This window comes from Heloderma suspectum, chromosome 10 (genome assembly GCF_057233095.1).
Source record: "Heloderma suspectum isolate Gila_16-S chromosome 10, 16-S_ref, whole genome shotgun sequence".
Lineage (NCBI taxonomy): Eukaryota > Metazoa > Chordata > Lepidosauria > Squamata > Helodermatidae > Heloderma > Heloderma suspectum.
In genome coordinates this window covers 46,692,018-46,709,681 of record NC_139467.1, presented here as the reverse complement: position 1 = coordinate 46,709,681, position 17,664 = coordinate 46,692,018, and the positions used below count along the sequence as shown (strand labels likewise).

Sequence of the window (17,664 nt, the reverse complement as noted above, 5' to 3'; positions counted from 1 at the left end):
GGGGCAAGAGTGGCACTCTCCGCCTTCTTCATTAGCCATCCCTGAGCTATCCAGGCCCACAATGACCCAGACTCCCAGGATGGGAGCTTCCCAAACAATAATTCCCTGCTTCTTCATGACACCTCTGTGTGGGAAGCAAGACATGAGAGGGGTGGGGTGGGGTGTCAGGAGGGATCAAGTTCATAGCTCTCTAGAGCTGAAGCTCCTATGCCCTCTACTTCTACCAAGAAGCATCTTCTTTAGCAGCAGTCGGTCCCAAATCATGAAAGGCCAAGAGCACTATCAGCAAACAGCCTTTTATTTGTACAACACTGTCATTGTTGCTTTAGGAAGAGAGAAATGCCTTTTATGTTTACTAAGAGAGGGAGATACAGTGAGTTCCAAAACGTTCACTATTCCAGATATATTCTTTGTTTTGTTTAAATCACCCTCTAATTATGGGACAGGAACCCTGACAAGGGCAGAATACAGGAAAACGAGCATCACCAAGGGAGCTTCCGTTAACAATGCCATTCCATTAAAAACTATCTCCTGAAATTTACAAAACGTGCAAAAGTTATATAACATTACACACAATCATTAAGAAGCATTTTGCTTACTAACATGAAACATCACAGTTCTGTGATGCATCATAATTAACCAGGCTTACGGGTTTTTCTTTGTCCAGGTAGTCCCTGCAGCACACAGTGCCAGCATGGCTGATCCATCCCCATGGCACACGGAAGAGGGAAGGAGCTGGCTGTGGTGGAGGCAGCCGCCACTGCCAACACTCAGAGCACTCCCAGGAACTTGCACTGTGCTCTTCCCTCTGCCACCTGTCACTTGGGACAGCCTCAGCTTAAACCACACGATGGACCACTTAAAAGAATACAGAACGTATACCAAGGGATACAATATGCATCAACAGATCAACTGCTCCTGGCCTGCAAGTGAATCACATACTGCTTTTAAAAAAAGAGCAGGAACCAAGGATCAATTGCTACAAATTCATTACCGAAGTTATCTATAACTGTTAATAGAGGACTTACGAGTCATCAAGACTGAGCCATTATGGAAGGAGTACAAACTAGATAGAGTCTCTCCCTCAATTAGATATGCACCTTTCTACAGCACTAGAGAAAGTCTGAAGTTAAGTGGAGTGTGATGATGCCCTTTCATCTGTGAGAATGCAGGCAGGCTGACAGACACAGAGATAAAAAGTTACTCCCAGATATCAGAAGAGTCAGTTCTAGCAAACATGGTTTTCCTGTGAAATCTAGCTGGTTTCATGGGCATTCCAGCCTCCTATATTAACATGTCTTGCAGTTAGCCTTGCAATACCTACTTTCTGGGCTATAGGATGGTGTTTAAGATAAGGAGAAATTTTATCATTGCAATGTTATAGAAGAGACTCATCCTTTTAACCCTTTGTGCCTTGCCACCTCTGCCAGTACTAGGCTGCTCCACACAGCGTCTCCCTAGCCCACTTCTCCAACGCAGCTGGGCATAAGGAATGCTCATCAGGAGAAGCCTTTCAAGCAAGGAACACTGCAGTCAGGACGGACCTTTGAGATTAGGGCAGGGAAAGAGCACAGTCCTCAGTGGTGATGAAAATTCTGCAACCCCAAATTCAAGTAGTGAATAAAATGTAAATTAGCCAAATTAGCCTACAGGTGCTAGCAATGGGGGCAGTCGCAAAGTGATGCAGAGCACTGCAGCCCCATGAGCCTGACTGGAGGGTGGGGGGAGATGCGGGAGTCTCACTCAGCTCAGTTGAGCTTCTGAGACTTTCAAGTCCTAAAGCTAGACTTCTTTGTTTGGGGTTTTTAAGTGAAAGCTGAATTCTATGCTTGCTACCAATTTGTCTTGTGCAATCCTAGGTGCGTGGCCTGAATGCTGCCTGATCAGAATCAAGGACATGGAGACAGGGGTTGGATAGCCAAGCTAGTAGGAGAGAGGAACAAGAATCAAGGAGCTTGTCCCACATCCTCAGCCATCACCAAAACCCTCCTCTATCCCTGGGTCGTCTTGTCATTTGACAGACAGCTTGTTTGCAGTTCCAACCTTTCCCCACAGCCATCCCAAGTCTGAGCTCTGAACACATACACGTCACTTCCTCCCCCTGCCCACTCTGTAAGGTGAGCAGAAAAGGCCAGCAAGATTCACTCAGATCGGGCTGCTGTCCCAGACTACCTCAAGAAAGCCAGCATTTAACGACAAGATCAGAGTAATCCCGACAGAGCTGGATTTCTGACATTGTAAGGACAGGGTCTACCTTCTATTTTATTAAGTTTATATCCCACCTTTCTTCTACCATTGAACCCAAGGCGGCATACAGGGGGTTCTCCCCTCCAGGCACCAACAGATCCAGGCCTGCTTAGCTACAGCAAGGTGGCGCCATCATCATGTGCCATTAGACTTGGGGTTGGCCAACTTGTGGCCCTCCAGATGTTTTGGCCTACAGCTCCCATGATCCCTCACCACAGAGTATGCTGGCTAAGGCTGATGGCAGCTGCAAGCAAAAACCCCTGGATGGCCGTAAGTTGCCTATGTTTGTGTTAGACTACGCACACCCTGGCTTGTGTTCTGTTTGGCACAATGGACCCCAACTTGGAAGAACCTTGATACCAGCAAGCTGATGGAGTAGGTGGTGCTGGGGAAAGGGTGCCAGGCAGCCCTGCACATGGAGTAAGGAGCGCGAGGTAACATGACTGGGAACTAGGAGCAGTTCCCAGGCCTTGCAGGTGTTTCTATACAGTTTTAGGCCAACCTTCCCATCCTTTCTGAGCCATGAACGTACTAGGTTCCACCTTGGCCCTTCACATCTCCCAGGAGAGAATGGCTTGCTGCCCATCGTAAGCGGCCACTGGTCTATTATGGCCCCTAATATTCAACCTGAGCAGAGAAGGGATGTTCTCCCTGTGGGAATAACACCCCTTTCCTCCTCCAGTGGTGCTGCTTCACACCCCGGGATTCTGGGTCTTGTAGGTGAGGATTTCGGCAGCAAGCTGCTGCGGGTCCAAGACCTGTGGGAAACGGCTCATGACAGCATCCACCAGGTGAGGGTGGAAGATCCCACACAGTCTGACATGCACATTGGCCCGCTCCTCCGCAAAGCGGTCTGGTGCAGCCCACTGGCGAGAGGAGTCGTCGTACGTCAGCTGGCGGACCCTTGGCAGGTCTCTGTGCACAGCAGGTGCCGGCTGATAGGGCTCTGACCAAAACGTCTGTCTGGGGCCCAGAGGAGGGTCAGCAGGCAGGCTGTAGCCAGGGAAGGAGTGAGCAGTCAGCCTACCAGAAGACTGATCTGGGCTGTACGGGAGCCGGGAGCCTGATGCCGAGATGGGCTTGTGATAGCTCTGTGGCTGGTACTGACTGTAGCTATTCAATTCAGGGCCAGGGGAGGGCTGGAAGACAGGCCTCTGGCCCCTACCGCCACTCAGCACCAGTGCCTCTTGGTGGGAGTGCTTGCTGTGGCCAGCTGCAGGGCTGGGCCACATCTCAGAGAGCTGGTTCTCAAGGGAGCCAATGCCTGAGTCAAGGAGGTCCTGAGACACGTAAGAGAGGGAGTCTATGTGGGGAGATGTGGAAGGTGGCTTGTACCAGTCAGGAGGCCTGTAGCCACCGCTCTTCTTGGCCAGGGCACCACTCATGTGGGCACTCCCTTGGAGAAGGGCTGGCACGTCCCCAGGCTTGGATTTCTGAGCCGAGCTTTTCTTCTCAACTGAAGCCTTCTGCAAGGGAGCCTTCTCACCCTCGGTGGGGACAGAGCCCAGGAATTCTGTCTGGGAGGGCCGCCGGCTCATCCTCTCCTCCTTGGAAGCCGAAGCACTCCTGGGTGGAGACAGCCTCGCATTGGCACGGAGCTCGTCCGCGACTGAGCGCTGCAACTGGTTAAGCCGCTCGGGGTGGTAGAACTTGCACTTCATCCCGTACGTGCATTTCTTACCTGCAAAGGAGAAAGGAAAAGCATGGACCCCCGTGGTGCAGCTGTAACCCTAATCGAAAAAGGAGAGTGGCGGGCAGCAGGGGGCCGGGGAGACCCGACCTTACCGTAAGGGCACTGCTGCTTCTTGTGTTCAGGAATCACTGGCTTCTTTCTCAGGAAGTTGTCCAGGCTGGGCCCATGGCGCCCAAGTGGGTCATCAGGAGGCATGAACCTGAGGGGAGGTAGCATCATTCTCGTCAGAAGCAGCCCATGCCCTGGGCCACGACTCCAGCTTCCCAGCACTCCCATGGGCTTCACCACACCTACAGGCCCAGAGGGTGGGCCTCCCTGATGCTCAGTCAAGGGCCCCTGCGCTTGGCTCGGGAAGGCACCGACCCCTCTTCGGGGCAGACAGGTGCGTGACAGGGCTCCCCACTGCACAGCTTGGCTCGTCGGCTGGAGAGTCCTGAAGCCCCTTGCCCTATTGCTGCCTCACTCTCTGCGCAGAGCAGGCAGTTTTCTGGAGGCCAGGCGGGGCTGATGGAGGGAAGAGGCCACAGGGGCGGGACAGGACAGCTTCTGGCCAGGCCAGAGTTTGGTTCCTGGTCCTGGGCCACATGTGAAGCCAACCATTGCTTTAAAAGACTTCTGTGCCATTTTGGACAGTTTAGATAAAATCAAAGAACAAGATATTAAAAATATGAGCAAAGTCACAGCCGCTAAAACAGAAGAGGCAGATCTTATGAGCCCTCTAAAAAGATCAAGAGGTAACTCTGCTAACTTCAGGGAGCAGGTTCCACAATTCGGGGGCCATCAGAGAGACAGCCCAAACTCCTGGCCATTGCCATCCAAGTGCATTGCTAGGTTGGGAGAGACAGAAGAGCCGGTTGACGTGACTCTGGTTGGCGAAGGGGGTTATTTGACAGTCACTGCTTCGGTGCTGTCGTGTGCTGCTGACAGACATCTCCACAAAGAATTGACATTTGGTGCTCGAAGTGGGTCATTTGCACAGTGCTGCTTAATTCATTCTGCTTCTGCCATCCCTGGGGAGAAGCAGACAGGACTTTGCTGTGCACTGTGCCCACCACAATGCTTCCTCCCCACTCGCTCCAGGCAGAGTCTGTCTTCTGAGATCTCATGAAGCATCATCCCCGTTTCTGAACTTCCCTTGCCAGCCAGGAAGGCTGGATCCCCCTCTGTCCACCCCCAACCCCCTCAAAGGAAAACGGACATGCATGGCTCCTTTTTCCTCACTCTGTTTCCTGGCACACTCCTCCCAGAAGCCAGGCAAACCTCATTCCCACACCCCGGGTTCCTCAAGCACCCAAGGACGTACTTGTCATTCACAAATGAATACATCAGCAAGCGCTCCTCAATAAACTTCTTCCACTCGGGCCGATCTATCTGCAAGTCACGGTAGACGTCGTTAGAAACTACGATGCCGTCCGATTCATATGCCAACTTCACAATGAAGCGGTCATCGTAGCAGACCACCCGCTTGCCCCCCACCCGCCGGGAAGGCGTGAAGACAAGGATCTTCTTCTTCTCAAGGTCGCGGAGGATGTGCTGGTCTGCAACAAGATGCACTGAAGTCACCCACTGCCCAAGCTGTTGGGAGCTTGATATTTGCAGAAGAATTAATGAGCAAAGCTGCCGCTCTCCAGCACGGTGTGTGTGTGTGTGTGTCCCAAATCAAGAGAGAGAACCTGACCTAGATAAGCCGCTTGCCAAGACACAGAAGCCCCATTTCCTTCCACATCACCCGCATGCGACTCTTCCTCTCTCCCCTCTATGTTCTCTGAGGAGAGCTCAGAAGCCACATCACACTTTACAGCCTTATTTTCTTTCATCTACATTTCTAACCCTCTCCATTCTCATGTCTTGGGACACGCAGCACTAAAAACCACACCAAGCCAGTAACACCATTAAAATGCAACACACAAACCTCCTGCCACTCCACACTTTTGCCCGAACAAGGAAAGCTTACTGCATTCCAGAAAATGTTCAGACTTTGGAGAGTCTCAGGAGGAAGAGGTATGAACTTGCCCTGCCCCATCTATCAGCTGGTCAGATATTAGTGGCAATCCAGACCAACAGCTAAGGTGGAAAAAGCACCGGAGGGCAATTTGAGAGGTGTGCAGGGTGACAACGGCTAAGCCGAGAAGGGGGGCAAGCTGTGCTCTCACCCTTTCTCTGCGATGGGCCTCAGCACCCAGTCCCTAGCCACGCTAGCTGCCACTGCCCAGAGCCACCCTTGCTACTGATCTTGCTCAGCTGAGTGATGGGCTTCATGCCCCCACCCCAGCAGGCTGGTTCTTTACCCATGATGGGAACATCAGGTCTTGGCTGCTCTTTTCTCCAGGAAGGCACGAAGACGGTGATGTCCGTGTGGCCTCGATCAAGAAACCAGTTCACAGCCAGCAGAATGCCACGGCAGGAAAAGACGTCCTTGTCCCCATGACTGCAAGGACAGAAAGGTTCACAGGTTCAGTGCATGAGTCCTGGTCTGACCTGTGCATCAGGAATGCTGGCACAGAAGAAGCGCTGCCACGCCACAAGGGAGGCCCGCTCAGCAAGCTCATCACCCTGCTGCTATTTCAGGTCCAGGCCCAGGCCTGTGGCGGCTACCTAGAAACGCTGGGCAGTGGTGATGCCCACTCTCCACCCCCTCCCCTCCCCTCCCCTGAGCCACTGGATCCCACCCCCAGACCTCTCCTGCCCCTCGGTCCAGGCAAGGATGTCCTGCATTTGCCACATGGCTGCTAAGCTCCTGGCCTCCTCCACCTCTCTGCTCTCTTGCAGCATCTCTGGGCCCCCATCCTTAGGAGCATTCCTGGTTAACTTCCACTTGGCTTTCTGCCTCTGCTCACACCTCCCTGTCAAGCACATAAAGCCCCTCCTTTTCCTGGGCAACTTGGGTGGCTGAGTCTGTTCCAATCAAACAGGCAGGTGGATGTGTGGGCCCTGAGGTCCCTCCTGGCAGCCAGCTGCAAAACCTCCTTGCTAGAAATGCTGCTCTGCTATTCCTCACTTTTTGTGCCTGTTGGATTGGCATTCTCTGCTCAGACTGTGGAAAGGTCTCTTGTGGACCTTGTGTGCAAGCTTACGTGGGCTTTTCCTCCAAGGCAGGAGAGCAATTTACCAACATTTCAAGGCCAAGCCTTCCTTTGACAGCCTAGCTAAGGGCCTTTGGGGGTGGCTGGGGGTGGTGGTGGTGGTGGTGGTGGAGAGGACAAGGGGCTCTCGCACAGGCAACAGCCAGATTCTATAAGACAGTTCTGGATCCTCAAGGCCTGGGAGAACAGAACAGTGTGTAAACATTTCTAAGGGGGATAACAGTGTCTAAGAACAGAGGTGTCCAGCTCCCAGAAAGGAGGGGAATATATAACACACATACCCTGCCCACTCAATTCCTATCGCCCTTGGCTTAGTAATATCCAGCCTAGGCGTTTATGCTTTAAAAAAAAAGAAAAGAAAAAAGATCAGAATGCACAGGGACCTCCTGCTCGACAGCTTTGTTTCATGCCTTGTTCTGAGCTACACAGAGATCTTTGTTATAGGGCAGTCTAGAAATACCGTAAAGAAATAAAAAATAAACATAGCTTAATTCTGAAATCAAGACAAAACCAGGAGACATCCATGGAAGGGTTTGACAGGACTGGGCAGAGCAAGCGCTGGCCCTCCTCCCTGCCCCCACGCCAGGCATCTCTGTCCCACACTGCAATGCCCTGCATTCAGACCTGAGCTCACTCTGCAGCAGCCGCTCCCTTCCTCATCTCACCTCCCCCCAGTCCTCTTCCTGCTCCAATTCAGTATCTGGGAACGGGCTCAGGGTTGATGCACAATGCCGGGGCTAATAAGCTGATATGCACAGTGGAGGAAGTGAAGGACTATTAGTTAAGAGGAACTAATCTTGGCAACACAAGGCATACTTTTTCCTTTGGCAAAACCCCCTTTCCAGGTGGAACTCTGTTCTTGCGTGTATCATGGGTAAGGAATCTGCCCCTCCCAACTTAGACGTTTACTACTGGGGGCTCAAGGCTATGTATGTTAATACAGAGTCAAGTTTTCTGACTCCATTTAAACCAAGGAAGCCAGCTTTGAGTGCCTCGAGGGTTCAAGTTTTGGAACAGGTGAAGAATATGTCTAAGCATGTACAGAGTGCGTTCTGTTCTCTATGGAATAACTGCATCCAGCAAACTCCTCCCCCTCTCACACATCTGCAGTTGAGAAGCAGAACTTCCACATCACAGACAGGATATCATGATTTTTCAGAAGAGGTTATTTGAAGGTAGCCAGGCAAGAGGCTCATGTGGGCAATTATCCAGTGATGGCAGAACTGAGTTCCTCTGCGGTTTCATCAGAGGGTGAAATCCATTTCCTGCCCCAGCCCCTGTTGTGAAATTACCACATGCACCGGGAGGCAAAGTGTCACCACCCCTCACTTGGCAGCGAAGCTGAGAGTGCTCTTGCAAACAGCTAGCAGGAGAGGGAGGTCACCCCCCCAACACACACACACACACACACACACGCCCATAGAAAAGTCAATGCAAGTCATATTTGCATAGATCGATTACACCCATTCCTTGTGACTGAAAACAAGCAGCTTCTAGATTTGGCTTTTTAATCAGCAGCACACCCAAAGGTTTAGGGATGGGGTGGGGAGAGCAGCACTTAATGTCAAGTGAGGACAAGAAGGCTGTCCCATTATGAGAGCACCAACTTTTCCATAGGGCACTTACAACTCCTCATTATAACCACAACTTATAGAAACAGAAGGAAACCTAGATTGTCTCAGGAAGCCATTCCTGCACTGTGTTAGGTGGCCTGGGTTCCAACTCTTCCTAAGCCACAGACATTCTGGATAGCCCTTCAGCCTAAGTTTCCCTTTTGCAAAAGTGCTTGAGAAAGGAGGCCCAATAGTCTCCATTACGTCCTGCCCAACAAGGAGATGGTGAACATCACCACTCCATGTCCTACAGGTGGGCCCGGCCCGCACATTTTCCTACATCCCTTGGGAACAGCCCAGCTCATCCAAACACCAGCCCCCAATGCCACAAACACCATCAGCTCAGAGATCGGATTTACAAGGTGGCTTACCCCTCTCCCCGTTTTTCAGCACGGAGACTGAGCCCGCCAGATGCCACGGTGGCCTGGGATCAAGTCAGCTCAGACACGTGAGGGCAGGCTGTAGGTACAGACTCTGTGCATGCTTGGCGACACTACTTTCTCTAGAATTTCCCAGAGACTCTGTCAACTAGCATGCAGCTTGAATCTACACTCCAGGGTGGGGGTGGCAGCAACTCGTACCCAGTTCCCTTTTTTTGATTCATTGTTTAAAAGAGGACCCTCCTCCTCAACATGCTAAACCCAAGCTTTCCCCTGGGGCTTCATGGTCTCGCTGCCCCAAGCAGAGCCCCCGGCTGCAGCAGAGGTCATTCAGGGACAGGCCTCTTGTACACTGCTGCCTGCCTGCCGCCCCTCCCTCAGAGCTCCTAGCAGCACCCGTCTGCACTGGGAGTGGCTTGTGGGAGTTTCAGCAGAGAAGGGCCTTTCCTACTTCCACGTGGAGATGCCAGGATTGAACCTGGAACCTTTGCCATGCAAAACAGGGGTTCTACTCGTTAGCCACAGACTGAGGGGGGAAGTGGGGGGGGGATTGGTTTCTCTGCCCATCTTGGCCTTTGTCAGAGCCATTAAGGGATTGGGACCAGGGTGAGTAACAAGCCTGCAATCAGGGACATTGCAAAATAGCACCCAGCCAAAAGATTCTCAAGGTGAATCCATCACTCTGGCTGGGTTTGCTTTTTCATGATCATTTGCTCAGTTTGTCTCAGGAGAGAGCTGGCAGTGCCCAGCTCACGAAGCACTAGCACTTCCAAAACAGAGAGGGTTTTACCCTTAAATATGGCCCAACAATAATTTAAAATAAACAAGTAATTGCTGGATGCTCAAAAGATATGGGGCACAGACCTATAGGACGCATAAAATGTACACATGCTAATTTATATGTGAATGTTCAGAAATAAATTACTAGAATCTATTTAAATTTCACAGAAGGCAAACCCAGCTAATTAATCTCCCATCCAAAACAACCACAAATTCAATTAATTTACACTCCACATACAAATCATGGGTGGGAGGGCTGAAGAGGGGGGAGGTGAGGACTGCCTCTGGGCAAGGGAGAAGATCAGGAAACAGAGGTGAGCTGTAGGCTGGAAGGGGGAAAAACAGGCAGGTTTGGGGGTCAGAGGGAGCAGAAGGAGCTGACACAGGGAGCCTGGAAGGCAGGGTGGGGTGGGGCTGGCAGTCTCCCTTTCTTTGCTCTGCAGTTTCTAGGCTTGTCTCTGACCCAGTTTTTATGATGAAAACAAGCCAATGTCAGTCACTGGAGGGTTGTTTCCCCCTCAAAAAAGCCGTGCCACCCATGTTCGGATGCCATGACATGTTGTGCCTGGTCAGATTAATTAGGCTAATGGCACCTGGCACCCGCCGCTGATTTAATTTACGATTTAATCCACCATTTATTTAAGCCACGGCAGCTTGTTTGATTGGGCAAACTGGCCCTCTCTGTGGTGGGGACTTGTGACTCCCCCCCACCCCCCAAACACACATGTACAGGTACACAGAGGAAGACACAAGTGGCGCGAGCCAGGAAAGTGCACATGTTGCACCACCTCTCTGGTGCGGAGACACATCAAGGTCAGAAGGAGCCAACCAGACACGCACATGCGCCCAGGATCCAACACACACTAGCTGGAGAAGGGTCTCCTGCCCAGGTTGTTGCCCTCCTAAAACGTTACGCCCATTTTCTCTCTCCTTTGCCCCCACTTGTCTCTGTCCCTTTCCCCACTTCCCTTCCCGGTTCGATTTCCTTCCCTCCTGGAGGAAAGTAGCCCCCACCCCCATCCATGGAAAGCTTCTTCTCACCTTAATTGCCAGCGTGATGGTGATGGGTGCTAATTTGGGAGGGTCACAGCACACAGGAAGGGTTAACCCTTCTCTCCCCAACTGCAACCCCCCACAACCCCCCTTCCCAACATGGCAATCAAGCTTAGAAAAAGAACTGCTGTCCACATCAATGGACACTCGGGGCCCTCGGAAATGGATTCGGGGCTCGCGCCCCATGAGCCCAGGCCTAGCAATGCCCTGCCCGCAATTGTGCCACGCATCTTGGACTGAATGAGTCAATGGGAATTTCTGGTTGCACCTTAGGAGGTAAGTGGGTGAATTTCTGTAACTCGACTACTCTCTCAGGCCACTTCCAGATTCACAGATACAATGAGCATATCTGTGGTGAACAGAGACACCAGCAGCCAGGACTGAATTTGAACCAGGGCACAGCCCAAAACATGTGGAGCCGTAACAGAGGAAAAGACTACCCTGTGCATGTACAGAGTGCCTCCCACCTCACCACAGCCAGTCTGCTTAATCAGAGAGGCTTGCCCAGCCGGCCCCTTTGGTGCAAAATAAAACCTGCATGTAGAAAGAGGCGGGTGGTGGAAGCTGGTCTTGAAATAGACGGAATTGTCTCTTGGGGCCTTCAGATGTTTGTTTAGCGCAGAGTTCCAGCTCATTCGTTACAGGGGCTGCTACTGCTGCAAGTCATGACAAGCAACACAGCTCCCGTGCAACACATGCAATTTTGAGAATTTTTAATAATTACTTGAAGACTCTGCACCCTCTCGCTGTATAATGCCAGCAAAGCAGCATTCGCCCTGCCTGGTTCAGAAATTGAACACATCAACCTTGACGGACAGCAATGCTGTTGCCACCCTCCCTCCCAGCAATGCCTTGCCATCATGTGGAGGGGGTGTTGTGCAGTGCCAGTGGGTGAGGTTTGCCAATCACATGCCCTTGCTTGGGTAGCAGAAGTGACGTTGACCAGAGCGCTTTCATTATGCAATGGGTGAATGTTTAGGGCAGGAACAGAGAGGTACAACTGCCCCCCCCTGCCAGTATACAGCCAGTATACAGTACAACTCCCCACCCCGCCCCACACACACACCTGCCCTCAAAGCATGGCTGTCTCTCTGCTGGAGGGCCTTCATCACCCATTACAACCAGCAAGGCCCGGATGCAGCACTGCTGCCATTTACAATACAGCACCAACTGCTGCAGTATAATAATTAAGGGCTAACCTGTGAGGAGGAAGTCCTCTGCTCAGCCAAGAGCCCACTGGTGTCTTGCCAGATTCTTATTTCAAGTGCCCCCTCCTGCTGCACCTGAAGAATTGGTTTTTCTGACATGAAGAAGTGATACAGGCAAACGTCTTCCCAGTTACAAGTGCTCGTACCGGCTTCTGCATGTCAGACGCCTATTAAAAGGCGCAGGTACAAAGCCAGTACAAGCACTTGTAACCTGACCTCAGAGTTCTGACTTGCGCAGTGACAGCCAGGCCCTCCAGCACTAGAAAAGCCAGCAGTCCCGCTGATGCCCCTTGCCCTCAGCCACAACCACGCCCCCCCAGACACTAACGTCAGGATAATACCATCCCACCTTACAGGGTGGTGGCAAAGATTAGATCACACACATGAAATACTCAGGGAAAGAGCTATACAAATAAATAATTGTTATGGTGATGGTGATGATCTCTCAGAAAAGTAAACAATGCAGATTCCCCTCTACGCAGGAACCAGAAATTTTAAGATTTAGTTTTAAAGCACACATGGCTCTGAAATGGATATATCTTGTCCTGTTGCTAAAGAGAAGCAAAATTATCTTGAAAGGTTGCAATTCTAAAACTATCTAGTTTGATTGATGGTAAGCTCACTGTTTGAGAGTGCTTCCAGCAACAGAACCAAAAGTAGGTTTTATTCTTTTTTAAAATACTAAGAAGACACAGCAACTCTCCTGTGAGCTCCCCAAACCCTTTGAAATTAGAACTTCCTGAAAGCTGGGGGTGGAAAACCACTATTAACACATAACATAGTAGGGAGGATAAAATACCATTACAGGAAGCAAACCCCCCACCATCGAAACCAGAACGTTCTCCAGGCAGAAGTAAGGAGTTAACTCAACCAAATGCTCTCATTATGTCACACATGCTGGAGAAAATTTGCATGCAGTTTTCTACCATCCTCCTGTGAAGCCACAGCAGCTTGTAAAGAAAGAGGCCCTGACAGGCTCATCTGATGTGGCAACTGTGAGAATTTCCCTTAGAAGGAAGTCAGGCCAATTCTCCTCCACACAGCCCTCCAAGATTTGCATATAGTTGCTGTGAGTATTATCCAAGGGAGGGTGAATCAATAAGGAACACTTTGTCACTCCACTCATGCAGGAAGCTGCCTAGTAAAATTCCCCTCCTGGTTTTAAAAAAATAATTGCGAGACTAAAAAACAGCCAGATTGCATAGAAACCATGTAGCTTTGCTCCAGACTTGGGTAGGAACTGTAGCCTTCCCCCTCCCTGCCCCATGTACTTCTTCCAAGAACCTGATGGATCAGGCAGCAGTAGACCTCTGAGCTACATTTACAAGTCAAATGTCATTTGCTTTCTCTTGAAAGCGCAGTTATGATCAGGGACTTGAGGGGAAAGGGAGTCAGCAATTGCTGGCCACAGGGGAAAAGGGTGCCTGCAAGGAAGTCTCCATGCAAATGTCTATTTGGGGGAGGGGGGAATCTTAGGCCTCACCACTGCCACACCTTTCTTGAAGGGCCTAGGCAGGGCCCCGCGCAAGGCATGTTGAGATTGATCCCCCTAGCAGGAACAACGGAAATCACAGAAACTTGGGAGGGGGGGCACTGCTATGATCCCAGAATGGGCAGCTGCTCTTCCTCCCGCACATACGCACTAGAACTTCTCAGAGGTCCTCAGCCTGGCCAAAACAACTGGGAGAAAGCACCCCCACACACACTTTTCCACCTCCTAGCAGCACCCTCAGGCTGAACGATCTTCCTGGGGTTAATGCAAAGTCAGGTGCAACCCACTCATCAGGTGGCAGATGCACAGATCACAGGAGGGGCTGCTTTGGGGGGGGGGCGGGGGCAGCTTTAGCTCCAGAGTCCACCTGCAGCTCCTCCTGCTCCCGGGGAGAGGGTCTGGGCTGTACTGCCAGCTGCCAGGGACCAGAGGCCTCTGCCATACAGACCCCCATGAAGCCCCATTGTAATTGTACATTTCTGTGGATTTTAACTGTCAGACACTCTTGGTCAAAAGGTAGGGTATATAGGTAATAAATAAAACACACACGTGTGGTGTATTCTGTTTTCTAGCCAAAGCAGAACATGCTCACCTCTTTCCTGAGAGCAGGGTTGGGAGTCTGACAGAAACCTTCCAGCCCACAGTGGAAATGTGTGCGGTCAACACATGTAACTAACACTGGCCCAGACGCCCATACAGAAGGGGGGGGGGGTCTCCTCAGGCTCATTAAGCATAAAGCAGCCTGGCTTCACGCTTACGCGACAGCCCACAAGCATTGTTTTGTTTCGCCTTGCCGAGCATGGCTGGCAAGATTTGCAACATCATTCCCTCTTTCTCTGTGTTGTTACCCAACAGCAGGGTCCTAATCCATCTCTCTCAATCACCCAAGACTCTTTCTGGTTCACTAGAAATAACAGAAGCTGGAATAGCAGCAGGGTCAGAACCATACCCATCTGCAAGCTAGCAGCAGTGCACCATCACACTTAATAACAATTGCACAATCACTGCACAGGCAGTCTGCTCCTTGATCAGGCCTCGTTCCCAGGGTAGAGTAAGGAGTCTGACAGTAAAGAACTAAAACTGCTTTCTTCAAATATTTCAATCAGTGCTCCAAGAACACCCAATATGCCAGTCATGCAATCACGACAGAGGTAAGGGCCAAAGCATACAAAAGGCCCACACTGGAGGCATTCAAGACGAGGCCGGAGAGCCATCTGTCAGGGAGGCTCTGACCTAGATTCCTGCAATGAGCAGGGGGTTGGACCCTGTAGGCCCCTTCCAGCCCTACTATCCTATGATAAAGCTAAGAGGCAGAAAGAACCTCCTCCTCCTCCTCTGCATGCAGAAGGTCCCAGGTTCAGTCCTTGGTGTCTCCAGGTAGGGCTAGGAAGAATTCTGCCCGAAACTCTGGAGAGCCATTACTGCCTATCACTGGGCCAGATGGAACAACGGTCTGACAAAAGGTAAGGCAGCTTCCTCTGTTCCCATGAGAGGTACACACCGATTGGAAGGATGGTCAAAGAACCGGGCCATTTCCAAGAATCTGGATTAGAATGGAAGCGTCGGACATTGAAGCTGCCTAAATGCATGACAGCCTTAGCAAGCACCCCCCACGCGGGGGCAGGAGCCACAGGTGTGGTCGTACCTCATGGCCACGTTGCTTCCATCTATCACGACGGGCCTCAAGTTCTCTCGCTCTCTCCCCTCTGAAGGCATGGGGTGCGTTGGGCTTTTGCGGGCCGCACCTCCCCGCGGGACCAGCGGTGCCTCTGGGGCTTCCTGGGGTGCATCAGCAGGGTCTCTCTCCCCCACAACCATCCCATGCTTTACCAGCTCCCCAAGGACTGTGTTGGTGTCCGCGTTTAAGCCATGCTTTTGGAGAACGGCCAAGATCTCTTCTGACGAATAGCCCAATTTGCGGAAGAAATCCACTTTCATCCGCATCTCTGCGTGGTCCCGCTCCCAAGAGCTCCACGACTCTGGATCTGCCATGCTACAGGCATCACACCCTTCTGGCCTTGTGCGGTTCAGGCTGAGGTAGCCGCTTTCACAAATGGAGCTCCCACCGGGCTCCTCCTGCCCGCAGGCACATGTGGCCGAGGGCAGCGGCTCACTCCAGCCAGGAAAGCCCAGCACAGCCGAGGGGAGGCTGTCCAAGTTCATAGTTTTCCCTGGGCGGATTGGGCTCCTCACTCGCACCCCCACCTGTAAAGAAAACGGGGCAGCTGTTACAGACGGCCCTTGCCCGGCCCTGCCAGCCGGCCCGTTCGCCCGGGAGCAGAGCGGCGCAAGGCCCTTCCGCAGGCGCGGGGCGCGCCCGTCCTTCCCCGAGGCCTCCCGGAGCCCAGGGCGCGCGGCCAGCAGGGCCGCAGAGGCCTCCAGGCAGAGAGCCGCCCGCCCTGCCCCGGCAGCGGCTCGGCCCCAGGCACCGCGCCGCGAGCCGGGCTGGTCTTCGCCTCGGCAGAGGGAGCGCGCCGGAGCTCGCGAAGGCCGCACGGCAGGGGCCCGCGAGGAGGCGGCTGCCGGCTCCCTGCCTCCGGCCCAGGCCGGGGCCCCGGCGAAGCGCCTTCCCGGCACCGCGTGCCGCGGAAGGCCTCGCGCTTCCGACAAGCCCAGACACGAGGCGCCGGGCCGAGCCTCCGGACGCGCGAGGCGCTGGCGGGGCGGCTCGCCCGAGAAGCAGGCCCTCGCCGCGCCCGGGGCCGCGCCCGAAGAGGCCCCGCCGCGTCGCGCTGCGCTCCCGCGGGGCGCGTGCCGAGAGAGGCCGCCGCCCGCGCAGGAGCGGGCCCTTCCCGCGGCGGCGGCTGCCCCCTCCGACGCGGCCCGGACGCGGCAGCCCGAGGAGCTGGGGCCGCCGCCACGCCGGGGCGCCCGCGGGCGGCGGGTCCACGCTCCGCGCAGAGCTGGGCAGGGCAGGGCAGGGCAGCGCGTTGCCCGCGGCGGGCGGGCGGGCGGCCTCGTCCTTACCGGGCGCTCGCCGCCGCCTCGCGCTCCTCCATGGGGCCGGCGCGAGGGTGGCCGCGGCGCGCTCCGTCTTTATAGGTCGCCGGGCTGGGGCAGCCGAGACGCGCCGGGCAGGGCCAGGCCGGGGTGGAGCCGCCGCCGCTTCCTGAACCGCCCCTCCCCTCCGAGGCAGCAGGGCGGGGCGGCCTCGAGCGCCAGCGGCGGTGGGTCCCCGCCTCGGCCTTCCGCCGCAGCCGCCTCCCTCCGGCCGAGCGCCATCCGCGACAGCCCGGGGGCTTCGGGGCGCTTCTTGGCGGCGGCGGGCGCGAAACGCTCCGGAGGGGAGAGGCGATGGCGGCCGCCCCCTCCCGGGCTTTGGCTGGAGATGCGGCCGGTGGCCGGGCGTAGGAACCCTCGAGGAACCCGGCGTTGGGTCGAGGCGCTCCCCGGCGCTCGCCTCTCGTTGCCAGCGTGCGAGGGGCCAGGGAGACGCCGCTCCCAGGCCCTGCTCGCCCGCGAAGCGACTCAGCGGGGCCGCCGCTCGGGGGCTGGACGGAAGCGGGAACGTCTCTGAGCTCCTTGGCGGGAGCTGGGGAGAGCGACGGAACAGGCGGTGCTCGAGGCTGCTGTGGCCCCGGGCACCGCGCGCAGAACGAAAGCGCCGGCGCTCAAGAACGGGGGGGGGGGAGAAGGCGGGAGGACGCGTGGGGACGGGACAGTGAAGCCGCCGCAAGAGCCACGCACCTCCCCTCGCACGCCGGGCAGAGCGTGCCCCCTCTCTCACCCGCCCACTGCTGAGCAGCCGCACCACAAATGTGCCCGAGATTAAAGGGCAGGATTTCAAGGCAGGCCTCAGTAAACTCTCATTCTAGGAGTGCGTATTTTTATGCGCAGCATTTCTCCATTGTATAAAGTTATATTAGCGTGCAGTACAGAAGTGGCAGGCGAGCACTGGCGTCCTTCGAACACACACTCCTAGCATTTCGCTGTGGTGCCATCCCACACTGCTGTGTGTGAGAAGTGGGCTCGAATATCGGTAGTTCAAGCTTTGCAGTTGACATGAAAGTGCAAAGTGAGATGTAGCACAAGCTGTACTCATCAATTGCATCCATGGAGGGGACCCCCAGATGGGCAAGCCACACCCTGCTCGCACCACCCTGATTGGAGGGAGA

At 54.0% G+C, this 17,664-nt stretch overlaps 1 protein-coding gene across 2 annotated transcripts; it reads right to left on the bottom strand.

Moving 5' to 3' along the window:
* Positions 1 to 268: 268 nt before the first annotated feature.
* On the bottom strand, positions 269 to 16,677 carry ZC3H12A (zinc finger CCCH-type containing 12A). 2 transcript variants are annotated; one of them, XM_084816225.1, is made up of 6 exons: positions 16,517 to 16,677; positions 15,195 to 15,754; positions 6,229 to 6,368; positions 5,244 to 5,478; positions 4,033 to 4,139; positions 269 to 3,928 (listed from the first exon to the last, which is right to left on the bottom strand). In XM_084816225.1, the coding sequence occupies exons 2-6, from the start codon at positions 15,710 to 15,712 to the stop codon at positions 2,940 to 2,942; spliced, it is 1,989 nt and encodes a 662-aa protein (XP_084672351.1). In that variant the 5' UTR covers positions 15,713 to 15,754; positions 16,517 to 16,677; the 3' UTR covers positions 269 to 2,939. The 2 variants fall into 2 exon arrangements, with proteins under 2 accessions (XP_084672351.1, XP_084672350.1); XM_084816224.1 differs by having other exon boundaries at positions 15,195 to 16,583.
* Between the last annotated feature and the right edge of the window lie 987 nt (positions 16,678 to 17,664).